The sequence below is a fragment of the Trachinotus anak genome, unplaced genomic scaffold (genome assembly GCF_046630095.1).
Source record: "Trachinotus anak isolate AG129_WGS33_773 ecotype Australia unplaced genomic scaffold, CSIRO_AGI_Tana_v1 ptg000013l, whole genome shotgun sequence".
NCBI classification, from domain to species: Eukaryota; Metazoa; Chordata; class Actinopteri; order Carangiformes; family Carangidae; genus Trachinotus; species Trachinotus anak.
The window spans coordinates 26,287,701-26,312,970 of NW_027273864.1; the positions used below are offsets into that span (position 1 = coordinate 26,287,701).

The 25,270-nt window shown below is 40.7% G+C and overlaps 1 protein-coding gene across 7 annotated transcripts in view; it reads left to right on the forward strand.

The window, feature by feature from the left end:
- grm7 (glutamate metabotropic receptor 7) overlaps positions 1–25,270 on the forward strand; it is a 272,650-nt gene that overhangs the window by 200,667 nt on the left and 46,713 nt on the right. For 6 of the 7 annotated variants that reach the window (XM_071493703.1, XM_071493705.1, XM_071493701.1 and 3 more), the window contains exon 7: positions 9,762–9,901. In XM_071493703.1, the coding sequence (XP_071349804.1) occupies positions 9,762–9,901 (140 nt within the window). Of the gene's footprint in view, positions 1–9,761; positions 9,902–19,404; positions 20,467–25,270 lie in introns of those variants that run through there. The other variant, XM_071493704.1, reaches the window with a different exon arrangement.

Genomic DNA, 25,270 nt, shown 5'->3' on the forward strand with positions numbered 1-25,270 from the left:
TCAAGGCGTTACTGAGATATCGTGTCCACGCGAGTGGGATGGGCAAGGTGGACGGACTGAAAACAAAAAAACAATATGCCTCTGGTCCTGGATGCCACTGGCGTAGAAGCATTAAATAAAGGTCAAACTCAATACCTCTGCTCTCCTTGTATTTCTTTGTCTTTAGTCCTTTGGCCTGAAGTTCATACTATGGCCCACAGAGATAGATGCAATACAGGGACATGATCTACTGCTCAGATGTGGACTGGCTGAGGTCTGGAGCAGTTCTGTTCTCTGAGATCTGAGACTGACTGAAAGAGGTCACAGCCTTATTGAACAGAACAAATCTGAGTGGTTGGCAGAGCTTGTGTTTTCACTGGCACCTGAACACACTGAACAAAAGCCTGCCAAGCAAAGATGAGCTTGGGTCTGCCCACGTGAAATCATTTGTTGTGAAGTTTCAGCTTTTTGTGACGACGTCTCCAGTTTCCCAAACTCTCCCAAACATTTCTGTGAGAATGGAGAAACCGGCACTTTCAAGATCTGGCTGCTTTTGAGCAGGACACAAACCTGTTCTCAAAGCCTGTCTCTGCTGATGTGGAGAGAGGACAAGAGGGCGAGCAGCTGCTGAAATGCGATGATTCTCTCTCAAGTCTCCAGCAGCAGCTCCACAGGGCTTTGGAAAAGTCCACATTTCCACAGATGAGGCTCCATGACAAAATAATGCTCAGTGTGTTTGGCTCTGCATTCGTGTGTGAGCACCGGTGACAGGCATAGCCAGAGGCAATATGTTTTCAGCTAAAAACATCCACTTGGACTCAAGGATGAACTGAGTAGAATTCTGTGATCAAAGCTCAAAGGTCAAGGTCACAGTGACCTCACAAAACATGTTTTAGGCCATAACTTAAGAATTTATTAGAAGATACACTTAATAGCTTTTCTTACATTTCTTCAAAGTCTTCCCTACATACTGTTTATCATGTGAGTCTGGACAGATGTGGATGTACTGCACCCTGACTGGTTGTTGGAGGTGTACTACAACCACAAGCAACATGATCTGCCTCCATAGTGACTTTGTTTGGACTGTTTATTATTTCCTCCGCTAAAATGACTTCAGATGGACTTTATGCTTGGACTTTGTGTTCATGATATCCTGATTTATTTTGAAATTACTTTTTTTTCTGTTTGTTATTTTACTTCCTGTCTTTGTCTAGTTTCCCACTTCTGTGATTGGCTGCCACCCCCCTAATGTGATTCACCTGTGTTTTCCCCTCTGTCTTTGTTAGTTGGTCTGTTTTGCTTCAGTTCGGTTTGCCTGGTGTTTCTGGATGTTCCTGTTCTTGTTCCTGTTCTGTCACTAGATTGAATGATATTAGTTTGGATATTCATAGTTTGGAGTTCCTGCCTGATCTTCAGTCTTTACCATCTTCCTGTAAGTTTTGGACTCATTTGTGGTTGTTTGCATTTGGGTCCAGTAAACCTTTAAATTATAACCGCAGGGCACTGATCCTAGTTTCTCCATGTGGCCCCAGGCATGAAAAATTTGGACACTCCTGTCCTAAAGCATCAAATCAGAATGGTCAACTTTACCAATCTGCTAAATTTAGTTTCTGGCTATTAATGTTTTTAATACAGTATCTGGTGGTTCCAAATAGTGCAGCTGCTTTTTGTTTTCTCAAAAAAAAAAAAAAAAAAAAGTATAAAATGAATTTGGGTCACAATTAAACTTGAAGCAATGGGCCTGTATGCGACTGAACTAATTTAAATCTTGTGACTGCACTTACATTTGGAGAGTATGATGTAGTGGACTGTAGAAAAATAAAAAAATCATGAACATAGTGATATCACACACTATAAACGCATCATTCATTTATTCACCCTGTGAAATGGACAAAACAAATTGGTCAGATAGCAAAATGCAAAGCCTGCAGTACCTGTAAACCGCATAATAACTGTTGGAGCACAAGAGCTTCAATAATACCAAGTGTCTAATGGTGCACTGATCTAATTTGTAACAGTATAACTATTTGTATTGTATAAATGCATAAAACTAACAAGAAAATAAATACAAAAGATAACAATCTAACAAGATCAAATTATACCAAATGAAAAGCCATACTAAAAAGGTAAGTGATTTAACAAGAGTATTTGTTGTTTTAAGATCCTGAGGGAGGAGGATCCATAAAAACAGGAAGCAGCCTCAGCAGATTCCTTCTGGGAAGCAATAAAAACTTGTTTTAAAAAAAAGAGAAAAGAGAGTTGCGAGGCAAACACAGAAAATGACATAATGTACAAAAACTTCCACTTCTTGTACCACTGGTCACATCGAGGTAGCTTCAGTTAGTGGCACTGTACAGCTCCAGGTATCCAGCAACCGCCACCCCCCCATTTAGGTATCCCCCCCTAAAGGGGGGATAAAGGGGGGATACCTAAATGGCATCAGGCATCAGGCACTTTTCTTCTCTGAAGTGTTTTCAGTGTGAGGCGTTCAGTGTACTCACTGCCTATCGAGGACAACTGGAAATTTACACCTCTCACAGCAAAAACTGCATCCTGTCCTGTTTTACAAACAAGTAAATGGACTTTAAAATCAATTCTTCACGATAGGGGTAGTTGCCACAGGGTCACAGGAGTGGGCTAATGTGATCTCCTTCTATTTAATTCAGTCCTGTATTGAATTATACCCTTTTACACCAAAATTAACATATATAAGCAGGTTTTTCAAACGGGTACACCCACTAAAATAAGTTATCGACTGCTTTTGCACAGCTGTGCTGACTGCTGCCGTGCAGAATGGTAAAATGGATCCGTCGCGTCTCATCCTCAGGTTGGAGCTCCTGCAAGTGTTGGGGCCACTGTGTGAGACACTTAAATCAGCAATTGTGTGCTTCTGAAACTTTATTTCGGAGCTGTGCTCGCTCTTTCGTCCCTGAGCACAGTGTTAGCAGCTGTGTTTCTGGCTTAACAGCACTGTGCTGGACAGGTGACAGGTCCATTTACTGTGTGTGTGTGTGTGTGTGTGTGTGTGTGTGTGTGTGTGTGTGTGTGTGTGTGTGTGTATGTATGTGTGTATGTGCGCGTGCGCGTGCGTGCATGCATGCACTCTGGAAGATGTTGCAGCACAGAAAATGGGTGAAATGTTTCTTGTTTGCCCTGGTGTTGCGTTCACGTCACTGCAGGCCGGAGCCCAGTGACCACAGCAGAGTCATTTGACCGGGGTGTGAATGCTAATTGCACTTTCCCTTAGGTTATTGAGTATTATTTATTTATTTATATATTTTTTTTTACCAGTATAAAAGCAGCTTAGGTGACTTGTAATAAAAGCTTGTATCACCATTTCTTTATCATTCTGAGTTAAAGACAGTCTAATTTTGGGAAAGTTCTTAATGGAAAAAAAAGATGTTTTTGTGACCTTATCAAAGTGACAGTTACAGTTTCCACTTCTAGATGTGTAACATGAGTCGTAATCCATGAGGATGTTCTGCTGACTGGAGTAAGATGCACAGAATCAGCTGAGACATTTTCCAGTGCACAAAGCGAACAGGTGTTTTAAGGCGAGGTGATATATGGTCCTGGTCTTAAAGGGGCAATAATTAAGACTTTTATTGCCCCATAACACAAAATGACTGCACTCATTGAGTCAGGGGCTGACTGTGCCAGGTGGTAAGATTTCTGGCTTTTCAAAATTTACTTTCCATCCAGTTTGCTGTTTAGGAACATAAACTGCCTGAGGAATTTCATCATCCAACTTCACTTTTCAAACGCCCCAATAATGGAAGACGGAGCGACTTTATGAGTGAAGTTGGCCTCGGAAGACATTTCATTCTCCTGCCAAAATGCAAATGAAATGCATTGTTATTATAATGGTATTCTGCAGCGTGATATTATTGTCTTTACTCTGGCAGCCTCGAGCTGGGGGGGGGGGCTGAAGGGGTGAGGTGTGTGTGTGTGGGTGTGTGTGTGTGTGTGTGTGTGTGTGTGTGTGTGTGTGTGTGCGTGTGTGCTCCTGCTAGTCACCACTACAGGCTGATGAAGGGCGCAGATTACTCACTTTCTCTTGAATGGAGTGAAACTTCACTGTTCTGGTTCACTGTCACTGCTCTGACAGTCACTGTCCACTACCTGCTCAGCTGCAAACAGCAGACAGACACAGTTAGAAAGCAGCTGGTGAACTCAGTGGAGAAATTAGCAGCTAAAGAGCCAGATATTTCCCTCTGCATGAGGGAGCTTCAGTGAAATGTCTCCACGATGTGATTTGGAAAAATGTTGTAATATATGAACGGAATTCTGGGTGACAGGATGACTTTTCCCCACCTCCAACCCCTGACCCAGACTAACCCGTCCCAGACTGGTCTGTACATTGAACAGAGACCAAACTGATAGTAGCTCTCCATCGAAGTCCCACTGAGGCAGAGAACTAACCGAACCCCAAAATGTAATAATGGAGGGTTAATGTAATTACTGAATTTCATATTGTAATCCCTTACACTACTTGTTGCTTAATAAAGTCATCTCATTAGGCGGCTTTGGCTCAGGAGGTAGAGCAGGTCACCTACTATCCCTGGTTTGATCTCCAGTTCCTCCAGTCCACATGTTGAAGTGTCCTTGGGCAAGATACTGAACCCCAAATTGCCCCTGAAGACTGTTCCATCAGTGTTTCATTGTGTGTATGGGTGTGATGTGAGTGAGTAGTCAGTAAAACTAGAAAAGTATTATATAAGTTGAGTCCATTAACATTACTGTGTTACTAAATACAGTTACTGCCCAACACTGGCATTAGATTGCCACACCTATGTTAATAATACATATTGCTCCTTTTAAAATCAGTAATTGCAAACACACATTAGCAACTTCAATTGAATTATCTTCACCTGAGTGTGTGACTTAAATATGAAACATGCAATGTGTTTAACAGTCATTAGAGTGGCTATTTAGCTACTTAAATAAACTTAAATATTACATTATTCATTTTCATAATGAGCCATTTGCATTTTTTACATGTGGTATCCGTGATATTATTTGCATAGTTTCATAGCTTTAATGCACGAGACAGAGCGTGCATGAGAAACTGGCCCTCCAGAGAGATCTTTTATCAGGTAATGAGCAAAGCCTGCAATGTGCTAGTTTAAAATGAATGTGGCAGTTGAACTGTTCACTTATCGTATATTAGAGTCTTAATAATGCCAATAAAAAAAATAGGGGGAGAAAGAGAGAGAGAGAGGGGGAGAGAGGGAGAGGTGAAAGGAATCAACCCCCAGCAATTCTGCGCTTTTAGCAGAGTTAGAGGTGGTCCATTTAAATCCTGAATATTTCATGCCTGCTTCTCTTACGAAATAGATAATATAATATTTCTGATATAAAAACATATTTCAGTCTGATTAAACACATTACTCACACACACACTCTTCATTTTCTTTAGGAGACAGACAATTTCTTTCCATTGTTTTTTCCGGCTTCCCTATTGAAACAAACATGAGCCAAATATCGACTGAGAAACAAAATCCATTTTATATCAAGAGGTTTGGTCTGTGTTGCCTTTGGTATCTATTAACCCGAGTATTGATTTGAAGCAGTTGTCTGGTCACGGGAGGAATGACTAATTGAGCCGCTCGACTCTAAACAGAGATCAGATAGACTGTCAGCGGCTTTTAGTGCTTTAAAATCAGTGCTGCTGAAAACATCGTTCAAACTGAGAATCTATTTGTGATCCCGATTGTCAGGCCTGAAACTAAGACCACTGACCACTAACCACTAACAGCAGTCAAGTTTTGTTTTTTTTTTGAAAGCATAATAAACTAAACCAACACAAAGATATGAGTCTCTGATTCTTTATAAATATATTAAAGTGTCTCATTGTCATGATGCTTTTTACCCAGAAATTTTCTTTCAGTGAATATTAAGGATTCAGTTCTGACCTAAAATAAGACCAAAAAAAAAGAACTTCACTTTTTTCTTTTCCAACCTACAGTCAAAGTCATTTTTTCAAAGGTTTACTGAAATTATCTGGACAGCCCAGACCAGAGGAGAACCAGTGCGTTGCTTAAAAGCTTTATGAAAGCCAATATTTTTCTGCTTTTTTATTTTTTTTTTAACTTCACATTTTGAAGATGTGTGCTACTGTTACCTGCATGTACAGGACCCACCCATGTTCCATTATTGCTTTTCACCTTAGTTGCCACCAAGTCTGCCGGATACATTCACTCTGCCGTTCCAAAAAGCGCTTCGACTCTACATACAGACCATCATCTTCATCTTCCTCCTCCTCTGCAGCACCAGCAGCAGCATCACAGGCTGTCACAGCATCTGGAATAGAGACGTGTGAGCTTACATGGGCCAGTTTGCTTTTTTTTTTTTTTTTTAGATTCATACCTTTTAATCCAGATAAGTGCTTTAACTTCCTGGAAGATAATTGCTTCCAATTTTCCAGTCCTGGATCAGATTTGAGGATTTGAATATTAGCTGTGCTTTGCCTCGGAGGACTGGATGAAGCCATTCAGTTTAGTTTCTTTACATCCTGCTTGCTGCTCTGCTGCTTCACCTTTGAGAGAAACTGTTCAGTAATTTGACTTTTTTTTTTTTTTTTTTTAAAGAAGATGAGAATTAAGTATCTTTTTGGGATCAGGTTGCTGCATCTACGACCTTTTTTTGGCTTTCTGCTAAATCAGTTCTTAGTTTTCACGTGTCAGGTGGCTAAACTACGGTGGCCCTGAGAGCTCAACACACTGCAGTTTAAGAAAACACATGCAAATAGACAAAACCCAAGTAAAATCTTCATCTGTTTGACTATACATGTGTTGCAAATACAACACAACATGCCCAGACAGAAAAAGGCCCAATAAAACATGAACCCGGCTTGGATGCACTTGTTGTTCAGTGTGTTTTCACGTCCCGGGTGGGTTCATCACTTTTTTGTGTCCCCTATGAATTCTTCCGTTGTCATCTGCGTTACTTGCAGTGCGTTTCCATATTTGCAGCACGCTCAATGCTGCTCACAGCCTCAATATTTCTTTTATTTCTTAAAGATATGTCTCAAAATAAAGTCTAAAAAAATAACTGGCTTTTTTATGATAATTTACATTATTCTGTCATTGAGCTTTTCCTTGCTGATGTTGTCTGTTGTTAGACAAAGATTATTGCAAAAAATGTTTTTACACTTGGATGAGGTGGAACAAAATAACATAAAATGAAAATATAAAGTGCGATGGAAACGTGTGAAGATAGTTAACTGGCTGAACAGGATCAGGCTAAACTCTGCACACAGGCGCACACACACACACACAGACACACACACACACAGACTGCAGTCCTGTGTTATGTGAGGCGACATTAATGCAGAGCCTTCTCATTCAGCTGAGGGTAACGCAGTCATCCCACCAAACACGCAAGCACAGAGCCACAGACGTGCTCACGCTACTACATGCACGCATGCTCTGATACACTTAGCTGTTGCTTAGATGAATAATACCTCACACACACACACACACACACACACACACAACATCCATTTATGGCTGCTTCTTAGCATGTATCATTATACAGATATGCTGGGTGGCTCTGTGTTACATTAAAATGTTATAAATAAAGATGTGCATTAGAGGAAGGAATACGCTTTGAACAACACAAATGTGATGTGTTTTAGTGGTAAATGAAAACACGGCAAAATATTATGAATGAGAGAAAAACTGCAAGAAAGCAGTTGCAGTCTGTAGCTACTGAAGAGGTTTTAAACTTCAAGAGAAAACAGGAAAAAAATAATAAAGAAGCTGCAATAACCAGTCGAGTTTTCTAACCTGAGGATATCTGTGCATCCTTTTCTCTTTGTAGTTTATATTGAGGAGAGGAATGCCAACACAATCTGTCCCCTGTCCTCCGTCTGTCAGGCCCTCTCTGCTCCTCTCTCTTCAACACATTTCTGTTTTTCTGTCTATCTGTCTCCCTCCATTTCACTCTAAATTGAATACAGACTTGAAAGGGACTCCTGGCCCCCGCCAAAGCTAGATGAGCCAAAGTAAATAAACACAGTGTCTTTGAGGGGGGGCCTCCCAGCATCACGGAGGAAAAGTGAGGAACAGAGGGATAATAAGAGGAGAGAGCGCAGGGAGGTCGGCGAGAGAGAGAGGATGCTGTTCAACAGTCTCAGAGAAAGTGTCAAACTCACACATTTGTACATTTGTCATTTTTTGTTTTTGTCCACAGTCCCACAGTTTTAGGTGACAGTTCTCCCTCTGCTGCTTCAGTCAACAGTAAAAAAGATGACAGACTGTCCTCCTGTAAAAAAAAAAATGAGCCCATTGGTCGTCTGTGCAGCAGGTTATTATCACCCATAGTTACATTTTGTTTCTAGGCGAGATCTAGTGGTTGTAGTAATTATGACAGGAGCAAAGGGAAAAATGTGCTGACGTAGTTTATGGAGCGACAAAGTCCACAACAGGAGGAGGTTGAGGTGGATGGACGGGTCAACAAAACACAGGAATATGGCATAGGAGAGCCGTGTTCGATTCCCATGTGAAAGTGTCAATTTATGTTGTTTCTATAATCCATTATCGTTACGTTAACCACATTGTTGTTGTTGTTGTTGTTGTTGTAGCCATGACCACAAAGATCATCTAATTTTAAGGGAGTGCTTATATAACCTAAATCACCATCTTTTCACAAATGACCGTTATTTTAGTAACCATGGCGACGAAGGTAGGTACACTGCTCTGGGTACAGTCTGCGTGTTTATTATTGTAACCATGACAACCGAGGTGTGGTACAACTGCTGCTGTAGGGGCGCAATTTCAGGAAACACTCCTCTGAGTTAACATAAAAAAAACCGACCTGTATAGTTGTTCAGGTTGGAGGTATGGGTCGAAAGATGAGCAACTGTCAGAAAATATCAGCTATTTTGATAAAATAGTTTAAAAAAATACAGCACACTTGTGGATGTAAAAACTGAAGGAGAGAAATCAATTACAACTCTCAAGGTGCATTTCAGATGGAAGTAGCCAATCGCAGAGCTTCACATTCTGTATTGCTATTGACTAATGGTTCTGGGGTTGAGGAAATAGATTTCAAAAACAGATTCTGAATGAATTTGGCAACTTTAGCTGCAAGTTTTTTGAATTTTGCTAAAACTCTGAAACTTCTGGGTAATATTTAGACTTTACTTTCATATTTTTATGCGCATTTACAGTTTTTGCATTAACAAAAATGAGTGTAAAAAAAGTGTAAAAAAAAAAAAAAAGGAGTATGAGGAGAGGAAAACATCAGATGTGTGTGAAGTGATGATGAGGAGACTGGAACCTTCCTCACATTGACACACAAAACAAACAGAAATGTCAGACTTCCATTATGTTTTCCACATGGTTTTCCATCCTTTTGCCTTTGAGTAGAGCTCTTTTAATGACCTTATCTTCTTCTGCAGGGGTTTAATGGCAGTGTCTGGACAATCAGCTCCACCAGCTGTTTGCCTCCAGTCAACTCATATTCACACAGCAGCAGTGAAGAGAAACAAGGCTCCACTTGTCTTTTATTTTCTCAAAATATGGTTAAAATCTGCTTTAAATTTGGAGGGAAACTTGAACCCCGACCTGCTGCTCATGGTCAGACCAGCAGCTTGAGTAGCTCACTGCCATGTGTGTGTGTGAATGGGTTAATGAGAAGCAGGCTATAAAAATGCAGACCAGTTAATGTGGTTAGCATTAAAATGTAGTTTGCGTGATTGATGTATTGACTGACCGGTTGACTGGTTTATTGACCAAGTGATGAATTGACTTACTGACTGGCTCTTTCCTCCACAGGAAGTGCCGGTACCTCAGTGACGTTCAACCGTAACGGCGACGCTCCTGGACGCTACGATCTGTTTCAGTACCAGTGGAACAACATCAGCGGACCAGGCTACCGGGTGATCGGACAGTGGACAGAGAACCTGCAGCTCAATGTGAGTGAAACGTGCAACAGCACTGTCTGGGTTGGCTGGTATGAACTGTACATGAACTGTGCGCACAAAACATGAGGGCATGAGGATGAGGAGGGGAGCTGGAGAATTATCTCAGACTTGGCCTGCTCACAAACAACTACACAGAATATTTCTCAGTGTATGTTTCAAGGACCCATGAAAATCACACAGCAGATTTATAACTATGTAAACCTTCAGTTAGAAGGTAACCAAGCTGCAGCATCACATGACAGCACTGACATCCATGAGAAGAATGTAAACAAAAGGATGCGTTGTTTGACCAGGTAATGAACCTGATTAGTGTCTGCATTGGACTCATATTCATGTAACGATTTGGATCAAATGCAGCTGCAGAGGAGAACACCACAAACATTTCTCTCACCTCATCTTTCTCGAGCATGAATACGATTTCAAGAATTAGCATCCAGCTGTATTAATAAATCCCAATGAAATTTTGGCCACTCTGGTTATATTTACTCTGCCCAGAAATGTGTTTGTATGAGACAGGCTTGGATACACTGGAGGATTTTCAAGCCAATTTACACCAGATTTGTCCATCCTCACAATCTGACGAGGGATTCCTAATTGGAGTCTTGTTCAGGCCTGATAGTCAGGGAAGATTATCTGATGGTGTGAGAGGTTCTCAAATTTATTAGGCCGTTTGAACCGTGCTGGCACAGTGGAGCCAAACGGACCACACTAAAGGAATGTGTTCAACAACAGAGCACAAAACAAAGGGAGTGAAGGCGTAAAACTGATTTACATTGTAACTGCTGAGAGGGTATTTAGCCATGCAGCCAGTCAGTCTCTGATGGACCACCACGTTGGTCCTGACAGAAGTATCTCAACGGCTATTGGATGTATTTCCATAAAATTTTCTGGGTTCATGTTGCCTATGATGAAATCTAGCACCATCAGCACCATCAGCAGTAAAACGGGCATAGTACCGGTGAAGAGGGAGCTGAGTTGGAAGGCGAATCTCTCGATTTACCAGTGGATCTTTGTTTCAATTTTTGTATAGATGTCCATGGTCCCCAGACTTGAATTCTTGTGAACTTAATAATGAGTGAACACGTTGAAACATCTCATTATGGAGGAAGCACGACTGTTAAGAGACAACGAATCTCGGCTGACATGAAGGTGAACTCTATATTATGAAGAATTGTCATTTCCTCATCCGTGGAGGAATTTATCTTAATCTCCCATAGACTCTCACAAGCTGATGTCCTGAGATCCCTTTTAGTTTCCGCAGAGACTTAATGCTGAAGAGCAAAGTGATGTTGAATTATTAAGCAGAGTTATAACATGCGCTGCGTTCTGGAAAGTTGGGCCGAGTCACAGTGTTGCTAAAACTATTGCTCCTGAGAAGTAAATCTCTCAAGCATCATTCGTGACTCCAGCTGAGCACACTGGGGGATCTAACAGGTTTGGATATGAGTGTGTTTCTGATCCTAGCAAGAGTCAGAAGGGATTATTTGACATGTGCTGCTGCACCTTCAAGCCCCAAGTATGTTTTGAGTTCCTGTTGGTAAAGGTCTTCCACAGCACATTTTACCATGTGAACTGACAAATGTTCATCTAATGTACAAGAGTGACAAATGCGTAAAAAAAATCATTTACTGATATAAATATTAATTACTCTCCCTTTTTTCTCTTGCTAAAAGAATACACTCTTTAAAATTTGGATGTCTGATGTCCATCAAATATAAACATCAATAAATTAATTTAGAATTAACAATTTTAAAAAATGCTTATAACTTAAGATCTTGGCTTATAATCACAAGATTCTGACTTTTTTCCTTCAGTATTAAAAATAATTTATCTGATTATTGCCTTTGAGAAAAAGAAAGGACTTTCAAGATTTTCAATGATGCAGAGAAACAAATATGTTTGTTGTAAAGTTATTTAGTTGATTATTTAGTTAGTTATTAAAAGCTGCTCCACCATACGCCCTAACTCCTGATCATCACCCATTGACCGAGGTGAACAACTTATACTGATTTCAGATGATAAATCACAGTGTCATTTGCGTGCTTACTTCTTGCTGCTGCTTCAGTGTGTTGTTTGACCAGCTCCAGCCTTTGTCACACGTCCATTACAATGAGAAAAACTGTAGATCCAACGGCTGGTAGTCAAGCTAGCTTCCAGAGACAATACCTGGCTGCCACCACAAGAGGGCAGTAATTTACAAGTTGAATGCATATGGGCAACAGATCCTTTATGGGACAGAATTAAGTGTCAACCCACCATGATGTCACCCACTGGTTTGTGAGCTGCCATTCTGAAGCCTTAAGTTTGTAATTTGGCTGTCGAAAGCTTGGTTTCTCTGAAACCAGAAAAAAACATATTTGGAGGAGAAGGTGGAGCTGAGGAGAAGTGAGGGGTGGATCTGACCTGCTCTGTACTCTATCCTGATTGTCAGACAGGTCGCTGTGTGTAGTACAGTCTGTCAATCACATGGTAGCCCCACCCTAATGCATTATCATCTATTTTCCTCTCAATGGGATCATAATTTTAAAAATTAAAAGAATTGAAAACTAGAGACTGAGACCATGAACTCATCAGGAAACCATTTACTGAGGTAATAAATCAGTTGAGAAGTAGAGACATTTTCCCATAGACTTCAATACAATCAGACTTTTTGCAACTAGTGGAGTCGCCCTCTTCAGCTGTAAGGAGAGATATCACTTCCACTTCAGTTTGTTGTCAGTGATGTCCATTTCTCTCTTGCTTGTCCTGACAGCATAAATTAATTTAACACTGAGATTCCAGATACAGAATTTTACATTACAGTCCTACGAAGAGATACCTGCAACTGTCGATCTTTGCTTGAACAGTAAAATGTTGATTTCAGTTCCTTCTTTTCCTCCTCTGTTTTTCACAAAATTATACTGTTACATATGGTTCTTAAATGGTTCTCATAAAATCCCTCCTTTTCCCTCTTCTGTCCTCAGCGGTTAGATATCATGTTTTCCAACACTGTAGCTGTGGTTTGATCTGCAGCAGTCCCCTGCTTCTGCATTCAAGGCCATGTCTCTGCTTCTTCACAACACTAAATTATTCACCTCAATAGCCCCTGGTAAGCCAGATGTGGCAGAGCTGTTGCTATTAGGCCTCCCATTATTGCTTCTTTCCCTCTATCCTCATAATTCCTTTGTGTGTATTTTGTGGTGTGTGTCACTCTCCACACTACTAAGAGGAGCTATTACTGAAAGTATACATTCAAGCGTGACAGTCAAACCTAATATGATTTAACCAAGGTGCATGTACACTGATTTACTCAATTCAGAGATCAAGGCGCACAAGAGTAATAAGCATATTTAGAAGATTAGTAACCTATGTTTGAACTTGCTGCTGTAAACAGAGAAGAAGAAAAATCCTGGCCCCGGGGGCAGCGTCTGCCATGTTATGTATGTATCAGTTATCCTAATATGCCACACTGACATACCTGATCTGCCCTACCTGTCCCCGTACATCACAGATGTGGTGTGTGAATGAAGGGAGGAGAGGAACAAATATATTTAAATGACATTATGAGCTTATAATCCTAGAAAACCACAGGTAGGTGTTTTAGTAAACACAGAAAAATGAAATCAACACTATTTTATTTCTCTGCCATTTTCTTCTTCTTCTTCTTTTCTCCGCCTTTAAGTTCCCAGCTGGCACCGGGCTTCGCTGTGGCTTACAGGTGCTGCCACAGGATGAATGAAAACTTTATTGTGGAGAAATGTGACTCAGGCTTTAGGGCATAGATGCTGTGAGTCAGATTTACTGCAGCTTTTGCAGCTGTTCTTCAGGTGCTGAAGTAACAACCTCTGCCCCCGAACGCCTGCAGTTTATATCTGGAACAGTCTCAGCAGGCTGGAACAACAGTTGGCGTGTCATTTGTGCTGTTAGTGTTACTAAGGTGCATCTCTATGCTCATTGAACATACATACAGTTAAGGGTAGATCGCACAAATAACAGGTGGGGTATCAGAGGTTTTCTGTAGGATTTACTGAGGTCTAGCTGTCAACAACGCCTCCACCTGCTCTCTACTGCTCCATCCTTCTCTCTCTTTGTCCTGCAGTTGTGGTAGCTTGTATTATTTTGTGCATCTTTGATTTGTTTTATGATGTCACTCCACATTCTTTTTGTCTTCCATGAACATATGTAATTCCTAGATATAGACATTATAATGATAGATACTGAGAGAATCAGAAACATGACAGAGTGATGACTCTCATACTGCATATGCTCACTTAGACAGGAAGACAGAGGACACATTCAACATCTGCTGTTGCTGCATTTATTGAAAAAAGTTGTTTTATAGATCTGAAAATATTTCTTTACAAAAGCTGTATTTTTGTCAAGCTGTTCTGACCTTTTGCATGAATTAAAAACTTAGTTTGAATCATTGTTTTGTTGACCTCAGAGTGACATGGCTCGTGTGTGTCAGTGTGTTTAGCTAGGACATGCTGTTCTGTCATGGCAGATAGGATGGGAACAGCTGGAACAAGTTATTGTAACTGTCCCCAAGCTAAGCATCCAAATCAAAACAGACCGTACAGCAGTATTTTTTTTTTTTTTTTTTACATTTTTTTGTTCAAAATAGGCAAAAACGCTGCTTTTTGTTCCAAAGTAGAACAGATGCAACAATAATTATTCAAAAAACTTATTAGGGATTATTTTGTGAGCCTCTCATGATCTTATAATGTATTTGCATGTTCGGTTTATCATTAGTCAATAAAATAAATTGTGCCTATTTTGACTCAAGGTAGAGTATGTTCTATGTGAAACAAGATCAACGCTCTTTGATGAATAATATCACAGAAATAAATAATACTATAATATTATTTTATAAATAAATAACATCATAATACTGTCCAAAGGGTTGGGGTCACTTGCACCGTCTGGATTCTTCCATTCAAATAAATATTGTGAATGATATGTAATCATCTTTTAATTATATGGGTAATTAGCAGACAGATTTACGTTTATTATATAAAGGATTAGTTTAGTTTAGTTTAGTTTAATTACTGAGAGAAATGCAAAAAGTGTTGCAACCGTCCCTAGTCGGCCCTAATAATAAGGTATTTTTCTTTGGTGAAATTTGAACTGCGGTCAAAGTAACTAAAGATCACAACATTAACACTAATTATTATTGAGGATGATGATCTCACAGAAATCCTCCACTTCCCTCTCAGAAAGAGTCTCAGTTTCCGTCGCAGGTTCAGCCCAGGAGCTGTCTAATGAGCTGTAAATCAGGAGCTAAATATCAGCAGATTGCAGACACATATTTGATGAAATGTGCACATCTGCACCACTTTCTTGTAAATCCTGTATGAAAGCTGTTATTTATTAGCAGCAGGTGCCACTAGATCCCTGATGGCAATGTCACTTACTCCCACTGTCGTTCTGTTTCTGACGTTTATTAGTTTTCTAAAACTGTAAAACTTTTCTTTCTAAAACAGCAAACTCCCCGTGTTGTTGGACGAGGTCCCCTTGAGGCAAATTTGTGATTTTGATATTGGGCTGTGTGAGTAAAATAGATTTGACTCAGTTTGTTTTGGCATATGTCAGTAAAAAAGCTACTTTTGATTGACGCAACAGAAAACCTGCAGTCCCAGATCACCGGGACGCCCTGCACAATGCCGGAGATTAAATTGTGTTGACAGACGGGCCTCCAGCGGTCAAGTGAAGACTGCATAGGTGGAGGCAGATCTGTTTGTCGGTTGGAGATTATACACTCTCCACTGTGCTCCTGTGGGTGGACATGGGCAAAAGGATCTGCTCTGTGTCTTCATCCCCGTCCATCTGAGCCTACTGTTGTTGGACAGAGTTTTAGAGGAGATGCTGGTGGTCACCATGGGAACCCAGTGCAATGTGGAGATGACTGTTCCTGGCACCATGCAGCCCAGTTCCTCTGTACTAGAAGTCTTTGTTTCAGCAATGGCTGCCAGTGTGTTTGCTCTGTCATGTGGGGCCATCGTTTCATCTTATACAGTAATATGTTTATCTTGCTGGCATGTTGTGTGGAGGTCTTGTAGAGATTTGTGGAGGTGATGCTTCAGCCATTTTTCAGACTCGACCTACAGGAAGTGTCTGCATCCAAACCACCTGAGAGGGATATGACATGAGCTGCTGGTGAGGTCTTTATCCCTCTATAGCTGAACAGTCTGCAAGTTTCGGCCGGTTGTTGTGAGTCTGGGCAGCAGAGGAGTGTAAAAGAGCTCTGTATCAAGAGTGACGTGGCCATATATGTCACCTATAAGGGGATATATTATTATCACATATATATATCCTGTATATATATATAAAGACATGAGTTGATAACGTATATGAAAAACTCATAGTAAAAATTTGTATATATACATTTATCTAAAATATCTATATGATGAATTTTTATACGGCATAACATGTTGCTAGCATATATGTTAAGAATATATATATTTAATTAAAATGCATATTTATTAAAACAACATAAATAATAAAAATTGCATACATTAATAAACATTTTAAACATGTTTAAAAGACTTTTGAACCCACTGTATATAATATTAACATATACTCTTTAGTCAGTATATGACAAAAAAGGATTTACATAACAAATGTCTACAACATAAGCATACATACATAGAGATACATATTTGTATGGGTTAGGCATATGTGTCAACATATGAAATCATTCCAATTTCTAATAGTTTTATATATAATTATATATATATATATATATATATATATATATATATATATATATATATATATATATGCATCGTTTGGAAAGTGTATAAATACTTATTCTGCACTCAAAAAAATCAGTGCAGTTTAACAAACAGGCAGCAGCTACAGTTTGGAGGGATTTCTTATCCAGCAGCAGCTAGCTTAGAATTAGCCTCATTGACGGGTACACAGCTCAGCTGCACCCCTCCCCACCAGCTCTTAACCAGAGGTGACTCCTGAATGTATGCATACCTGTGGCTGACGTTTACCACATTAGTGAACAACACCCAGCATTTAATGAACACAACTTTGGAATTACCTGGAGTTACAGCTCTCCTCATTTGATACCTGACACCTCAACACTGATCCTGGACCAGTCTGCCCACCGAGACCAAACACATTGAAGGACATACAGTATGTTAGAGTTTGGAGTTGTGGGGTCACACATATACACAAAACACAAAAACAACTCAGGGAAATGTTGGATTATGTTTTCAAAGCTGCTTCACAATGTGATCCCCCTGTTCAATTCCTATGGGTGGATTAACTTGTTCATATCCATGATATGGGATTACCGGCTTCATTTAGAAAATGGCACTTTCTGGTGATGACTCTGCAAACTGCTATGACACAACAAAATATCTGCAAAGCTGTGTTTAATATCCACAGACTCAGGCTTGGGACTGCACAAAATTTGCTTACCCATCAATCATAATGCGTTTCTGTCAATTTATAACTCTTTCTTGATATCATAACTTGGTCTTCTCTCAGGAGAGGATGCTGTTTTTTAGCATTAAAAGGCAAGGACACCACAGGACACAGACAATATTTTTCCCTCCTTCGTTTCCTCCCGTCTCCCCCCTCCTCTCACTTGACATCTGCTGCTAATCCTCTCCAGGCTTGAGACCCTGTTTCATCCCATTCCCAGCCTCGATTGAGATTAATTCAATTTATCACTTGTAATTTATTTTTTCCCTTTAGTAAACGCCTTGTATATTAGCCTGGCAGTTGGTCTCTTCAGAGGGCCAAATTGATTCTGCATGCTACGTGATATTTTATGCCTTTGGGGCGTACGCATGTTGTGTGAACCGGAGAGGGCGGTGAGGTGGGAGGAAGTCCTTCACACGGCTGATGTTTTGTGCGTCTCTGTGGATGAGTCACAGATGACTCTCTGAGAGTGTTGGCTCCTGGTCATTGTAGTTCTGAATCTCATGTGATTTTGCTTGGGTGCATGCAGATTACTGTATGGTACTTAAAGTGGCTATAATGTATAGTTTTATAATAACAATGTGCCAGTGACGGTGTGAAAGGCGTCTCTGGTAGTGCTGACCCGACAGAGAGTTGTTACCCCTCCCCTACTGCTTTAAGGAGCTGTAGTGAGTTTCAGTTCAGATCTGTCTGGACTATAACTTCACTGTTCTGGTTCACTCTCATAGTGTCGTTTTCACCTGCAGCAGGCAGATGTTTTCAGAGAAACAGCTGTAATAAGCCACTGTCCACTACCTGTTCAGCAGCAGAGAGCAGACAGACGCAGTCAGAGAGCAGCTGGTGAACACAGTGCAGCATTTAGCAGCTAAAGAGCCAGATATTTCCCTCAGGAGCAGGTGGGGACCAAACACAGAGCTAAAAGAGACGGAATACTTTAGACTGTGGGGGATGTCAGTCAGGGAGGCGGACCTTCAATGTGGCCAGGACACATTTGCATTCACACTGCTAAAAGAATGTGGTCTGAGTGATCGGATGCATCCTGAATGCATCCTGGGTGTGTTCACACCTGTTCTTAGAACTGACATCTAGTGATCAGATCACTCAGGACGGATGTTAATACTGAGCTGAACAGGGCCTTAGATTCATCAGGTGGACACAAACACCACTACACATAAAGCATCATGTTGCTCTGTAACTACTGGATGGGGAAATAGAAAAAATGGCACAAGGTCAACCTGTCATCTTAAAGCCGATGATATAGTGTTGTGTTTGCTACTTGGAAAAAAAAATAGTTTGTGTAGGTTAAAATACAGTTAATCTAACATAAAATGAAATAGCTCAACTACACGTCTATTGCACTACATTTATTTATTTGGCCAGTTCCTGGCTACCTTACTGATTAACATTTGACATAAAAAACACATAGGCCTGTGATAAGTTAATAGAATATAACACATTGTTTAGATTAAACCAGTGTTTCACAACCTTCATGTGTTTGTTGTGGGTATAAAAGCCAAAGTCAAACAGCCTTTCAGTGAATAAACACTGACATACATGAAGCATGAAGAGAGGGAAACATCATATGTGCATGGAGCGATGATGAGGAGGGTGGAGCCTTCCTCACATTAAGACATTCAACAAAGAGAAATGTTAGATTTCCATCATGCTTTCCATCGGTTGAGCTGGAGCTCTTTTAATTATCTTCTTCTGTGGTGGTTTGAAGGCAGTGACTGGAGAATCAACTCCACTAGCTCCAGCAACCAGTCCACTCATATTCACATATTCAAACAGGAGCATAGGAGAGAAACAAGAATTCACTCATTTTTTTATTCTTCACCATTTTGTGCAAACATTTCCTCTCTAAACTTGTCTCATGGTTTCAGTTCAGTGTAAACTGTAAAAATAAAATAAAATAAACAGTTTAAAGCCCAAAGATTGTAGAGTAGTGCAGAGTAGAGTTAGACTGTGTCCAAGAGAAAAGTAAACACTGACACTGAGATCAGACACATACAGAGGGAAACATGTTTGGATCTTGTCCTTTCTTACCCTGTGTCTGCCCTCTGTCTGTAATGTAGCTGGAGGAGACGGACGCTGTCACGATGGCACATCAGTGTCATTTCAAGAAAGGAAGGTCACTGAAAGCAAATGCCACCAAACAGACAGAGAGAAAGAACTGGAGAAACAGACAGAAGAGGAAGAGAAATACGATGAACTCGTCTCCCAACAAGTGCAGGGCTGGAAATGGAAAATGAAAGCGATGAAATAGTCACTGAAAGTATCAAACAGGGGGACACAGAGTGGAAATCTTGTCTTTTTATGACCCTAAAAGCCTGCTTGGAGACACAAATTATCCTCTATCCCTGTGTGCATTATTTAATGATAAAGAAGGAGGCGCTGCCAAATTCAAAGCAAAATGAGAGTTTTCTCATTTTTTGTGTGAGTGGATATAAACTGTAATGATACCACAGCTGCACATTTCTCCATTTTTCACATTTGTGGAAACAGAACCTGCTTCTTTCTTCTTTCTTTCATTCACAGGCTCATTCTGCTGCTTAAATATGTGAGCTTTCCTGTACATGTTTCAGGACAGATTTTTTTTATTTTTACGAAGAACAAAAAGAATTTTAAGCTGTTAAAATTACATGAATTTTTTTTTTTATTACTTTGTCCACTTGTCGTCAACAAAGGTCAAATATCTGTATATGAATGTATAGAGGAGAGTGTCGGTAAGACATGAGGGATGAGACACTGAGATAATAAAAGAAATAAAAAACTGCCCTGACATGTTCACATTGGATTTTACCACTCATTTTATTATTCTGTTAGGATAATCTTGTGTTAAGTTTTGGAACTACAGGCCCCATAATACTGTTAGAGACGTGAACAGGAAGTGTTATGTTGCCATGGACTGAGTTAGTCACTGAATGCTGTGGGCGACAACTTGAGTCCCGTATTTTTAGCTTATATGTGTTTTCATTTATCTCTGCCCAGTTGTCCCCATTTAAAGTTAAAGTAGCTGAATCAGCTGTGATCAGCTCCTGTTCGCTGTGTAGCCGCGGATATAAGGACAGCTCTCACTGGATTACTGGATTATTTCAGCGTCTTTATGCCTCCACAGCAGCCAGCCACAGCCAGAGGCGTTATGTTTTCAGGTTGTACCCATTCTTGTCAACAAGATATCTCAGTAACGCCTTGATGGAAATTAGTCAGATTTGGCGCAAACATTCACTAGGAGTCAAGAATGATCTGATTAGATTTTGGGGGTCAAAGGTGAAGGTCGCAGTGATCTCACATTCTTGTGAATGCAATGTCAGAAACGCCCAGAAACGTTCATTGTCTTTCTTTAATTGTGCATGTGTCTCTGTAATGTCAGTAAACAAATAGAGAAATACACATTTCTCTGGATGTCACTTGGAGAACAAAGAGATGACAAAAGTGACAAAAGAGATGAGGCGAGAAATCAGGGACGCAGATGTTTTTTAATCACAACCTTCTGACTGAATGTTTTTCTGTAAATTATATTGAAGGCAACTGAACACCTCACTGTGAATATGAGACTCTATATGAGTGTCTGAGACAAATTTAGGGCTGCAGCTGGGGGACAAAGACAAAACCTAGAGACAAGTCATGTTTGCTACAGCCATGTGGAAAGCAAGTTCCACACATGGACAGCATTCAGATTGTTACTAGAAGGTATGAAGTTAATTTTTAATCTGAATACCTTTAACCCTCTCCAGGCTTTTGGTGCACGGTGCATAATTTTATGTATGACTCACACAGCGGGCGCCTTCATGAAGCGTTTAAATATTCAGACACAATTGGGTCTAATGTTTAACTGACTGCCTGCGCTTGTGCACTCGAGATAATATCATTAAGGACACAAGATCATGTCTTTTACACAGATTCAAGTTAATACAGACTGACAGTGACAGAGGAAAACGAGAATGAAGAGACGAACTGGGGTTAAATGCTGCTGCAGGCGGTGGAGGTGATTGGCAGATGAAGAGCAGGAGTGCATGTGAGAACTGGTGGGAGCTGGAACCAGGAGGCCACGCCCACCTAGACAGACACACACACACACACACAAATAGACAGACACAGAGAACAGACCGAGGACAAACATAACACATCAGGGAGGGGAACGCAATGGAGAGGCCTAATCCTAATAGTCATAGTGAATTCTTTTGGCCACGATAATCATGTAGTGAAAACCTAATGTTGTGACATTAATACCAAAATATGTGCAGGGAGCCCATTTGAGTGGGTGTATCGACAAGGCCAGTTTATCAGTCAGGCTCTAGCTGTCAGAGAAGTTGCGAGAGAAATTCAGATGACTTGAAATGATGGAAGTTCAACGTCGCCTTCCCTTGAAAGCATATTTTTGATGCTTTAAATGACATTTAGTATAATATTCTCAATATGAGCAGAGAGCTGTATATTCAAAGTATTTTATATTGTCAGGTCTTAGAGAGGGCACTGGTTAGAGAACAACAGGATGTTGTTGCTTCATGAAGCTACACATTTCTGAGCGAGTGGACGTATAAGACAGCACATGTTTTGATCCCAGTGTTGTTGAGAGCTTCCAGTCGCCTGTGTCTCCATAACATGGCTGTGCAGGGCCGGGGATGGTAGCACATGCTCCGCTCTTCAAAAATACATGAAACAGCTCAGTGATCTGACAAGATGATTATAGCATCTGTCAAAGAGGAGCACTCGAGCCCAGCAGGGTGAGACAAGATAATAGACAAGCTCACAGGCATATACATATGTATACATGCACATAGGTGTGCATATACAAATACACACAACCCTAGCTGTGAAAATACACAAGCGCACACAGATTTACAAAGATGACAACATTCGGGCAGTGACACTAGAGTTTTCATGGTTTGATTGAGGGAAGGGAGGCCGTTTCATTTAGGCACTAATGCTGCACATTTCATCTCCAAGCCGAGCAGGAACACATTATATTACACAAAATCTCATTTGCTTGAAATCACAATTTTCAAGGGTTCAGGGCTTTTTTTTTTTTTTTTTTTAAAGACACAAGATCTCGCTTATATTGCTGCAGAAAACCTGAAAACCTCTACCTCTTCACTGTCACCAGGTTCTGTTTTTTTGACGTGAAAAATATCAAGAACAGTTCTCAAAGGGGGGGAAAAAAGTCTCCAGTGGAATGTTCTTGAAAATTAAAGGTGAATCTGACCCAGCAGCAGTGAGGGAGAAGATAGCGTCTCTTTTCTCCCACAGTCTTATCTGTAATGACTCAGAAACCTCTCCGCTCGACTCAGAAATCTGCTGCTGCTTGTCTTTCATGTCTGAGAGCCAGAGAGAGGGAGATGGAGGAGAGAGATTCTGATGGGTGCTAGGCCTCATTAGGAGTAATGAAATTTGACCTTGATCTCTGTGAGAGCAATCCCTCGCAGCCCCTTCTAGCTGTATTATGAGTCAGATGTAGAGATATGGATTGGACAGCGACAGCCCTTTTGCAGGCTGAAGCAGCTCTCGAGCACCAAGGGTTAACAAAACCAGTCTGAGAGCTGCATGGTGCTGGTTCAACCCTTTAGACCCTTCCCTCATTAATGTATCAGCACAGTGTGCATGAAGTCAGTCACATTTATAAATGCATCTTTTTCTCTCTGTTTCTCTCATCTCTGTCTCCATTCAGACAAAAATGCAGTTTTTCTCTCCCCAAAACTGAGCTTTTACAAAACTGTCTCCAGACTATATGAAATTTCAAACTCCAGTTTGGTGTTCTAGTGTGTACGGGGGAACCTGAGCTTTTACGGCATGATAATGTAAAATGCACAGCGAGGGTCAAGGGCTGTGTGATGGTTAGAGTATCCAGTTCTTACAATAAATCCATGAGCTGAACACACAGGGCAGCTGCTCTCATGAGACTGCATTTATGCTGAGGTCGTCAGATGGCGTTAGCATTGTGAAATAATGATTTTATCAGCAGCAGCCACAGCTTTGGAATGACTGCCGGTGAATATGTATGAATTGTTTCATCCTAGTTCAGTTGTTTATCATTGTAGACATGGACTCTGTGATATCACAATTGTGTTTTGAAGTTCAGAGCGGGCTGCTCCGCTGTCGCCATCTTGGCACTGCCTGACTCTGCCTAACTCCCACCTAATCCAAAAATGTGGGGCCAAGACTTCGGTGCATGCTGGTTTGTGGCAAGCATATGCTTATTTGCCCACCTGTCACTCAGAGTGGCCACACCCTCAATTATGCATAACTTTAAGCCTTAATAAAATTTGTCTCTGTGAGGAAACGCAATTCATCGTCACAAAAAAGCGACAGGCAGTTTATTGTACACGCAGTCTCAGCGTGCCTGTTGAAGTCAGCGCTGGAGTTTTCCTGGAACAGCAGCATTGTATAGTTCTTTGGCATGCATTTGAGTTCAGTGAACCACTGAGAGAAGCAGCTCAAGGGAGCTATATTGAGCACTGAGGCTGTTGCGCTCCACATACCATTGACTCCCATTGTCTGAAAATGAAGTCTGATATATCTCTAAAACTTGTTCTGGTGGTTGCCTTTTGCCCAGTTGGTTAACAAAGCAGTAGATTCCCTGTGTTTCCTCATACATACTATATGAACAACAAGGGAACCATTTGTTTCAAAGATGAATTGAGCGGGAATTGTTTACTCTTGCCAGTGTCTGTTTTCAGCATCGTATACTATCTCAGATGTATAATAGTGTGCTGCTCTTACTGGAGTTTGTCTTGCTCTGCTGTGTCTCGGGAATGCAGCTGAAATGGATGTAATTATTCAAATTTCCTTGTCCCCCCTCGCCAACTGTAACTTTTCTTTGAAGAAGGGTTAGAAGTGTGTTTTATTCAGATTTATTCACAGAACAAAGCCAGTCACTTCCTCACCTGTGGTGGGAAAACACTGCTCTCCCGCCCAGTTAATGTACACAATGTTTTCATTATTTCCTTTTAAATAATCCTGAGTCACAGCAGGTCACGAAAGACTGCAACGTTCAAGATTTCAAATAATGGTGAAATTTTGAAAAATCCGCGGTGAAGTATACCCCACGTGTTGCCCCTGGGATTATGATAAAGGCTTAACTGAACTGAAGATACTTTGCTCTCAGCTTTAAATCAGCTTTAATCCCTGCCTCTGCACAGAAAGTCCCATCATGGTGAAGAAGAGTGTGTTTTGTTATCTCTTGTTTAAGCATAACAAAAAGTTGTAGCAAGTTTTCAACTCTTTGTACATCCAACCTGCAAAGAAACTTTGCTTTTGGTGCTGGAGCCTTTTAGAATCAGTTGTCCCTCACAACGTAGATGATCAATGAATTTTTCCCCATGCGATCACCAAACTTATTTAGTTTCACCCTCTGGGGAACATGGATGTTTGTACAGTTGTTGAAGTATTTCAGTGCAGTTCTCACTGCCATGTGGCTAATGTGGCTTTGAACGTATGTCCAGGGGGTACATCGGGATCTTTGAGGAGGGGGAGCCTTTGTCCAGTGAGATTGGGGAATAATTTTGTGGGCTTGCAGGATTTTCTTACTGTATTTTTGTATCTCAAATTGAAATGGCCAGATGTCACAAGGCAGGGGCAAGAACATGTCTAGTTCACCAAGGTTACACATCTTAGTAAGCACACATAAAATGTTAGAACTTACCACAGACCAAAACACTCACACACACACACACTCGTTTTTAAAGGGTTAAGGAGCTCCCGCTGCTGGAGCACAAGGTTAACTACTTCAAACGTCTGCTGAGCTTATGGACTGAAAATTTTGACTAAGACATTAAAGTTCAAATTTATGGCCTCATTTCTTCCCGTGTTCGAATGAAAGGTCAAATTTCAAAAACAAAACACCACAATTCCCCCACCAATGGCTGCTACATCATACAGTGACAGCCCGTAAATATTGGATTCTCAGAAACAATCTTGACTTTTTCTCCTGTGGGAAAAAAA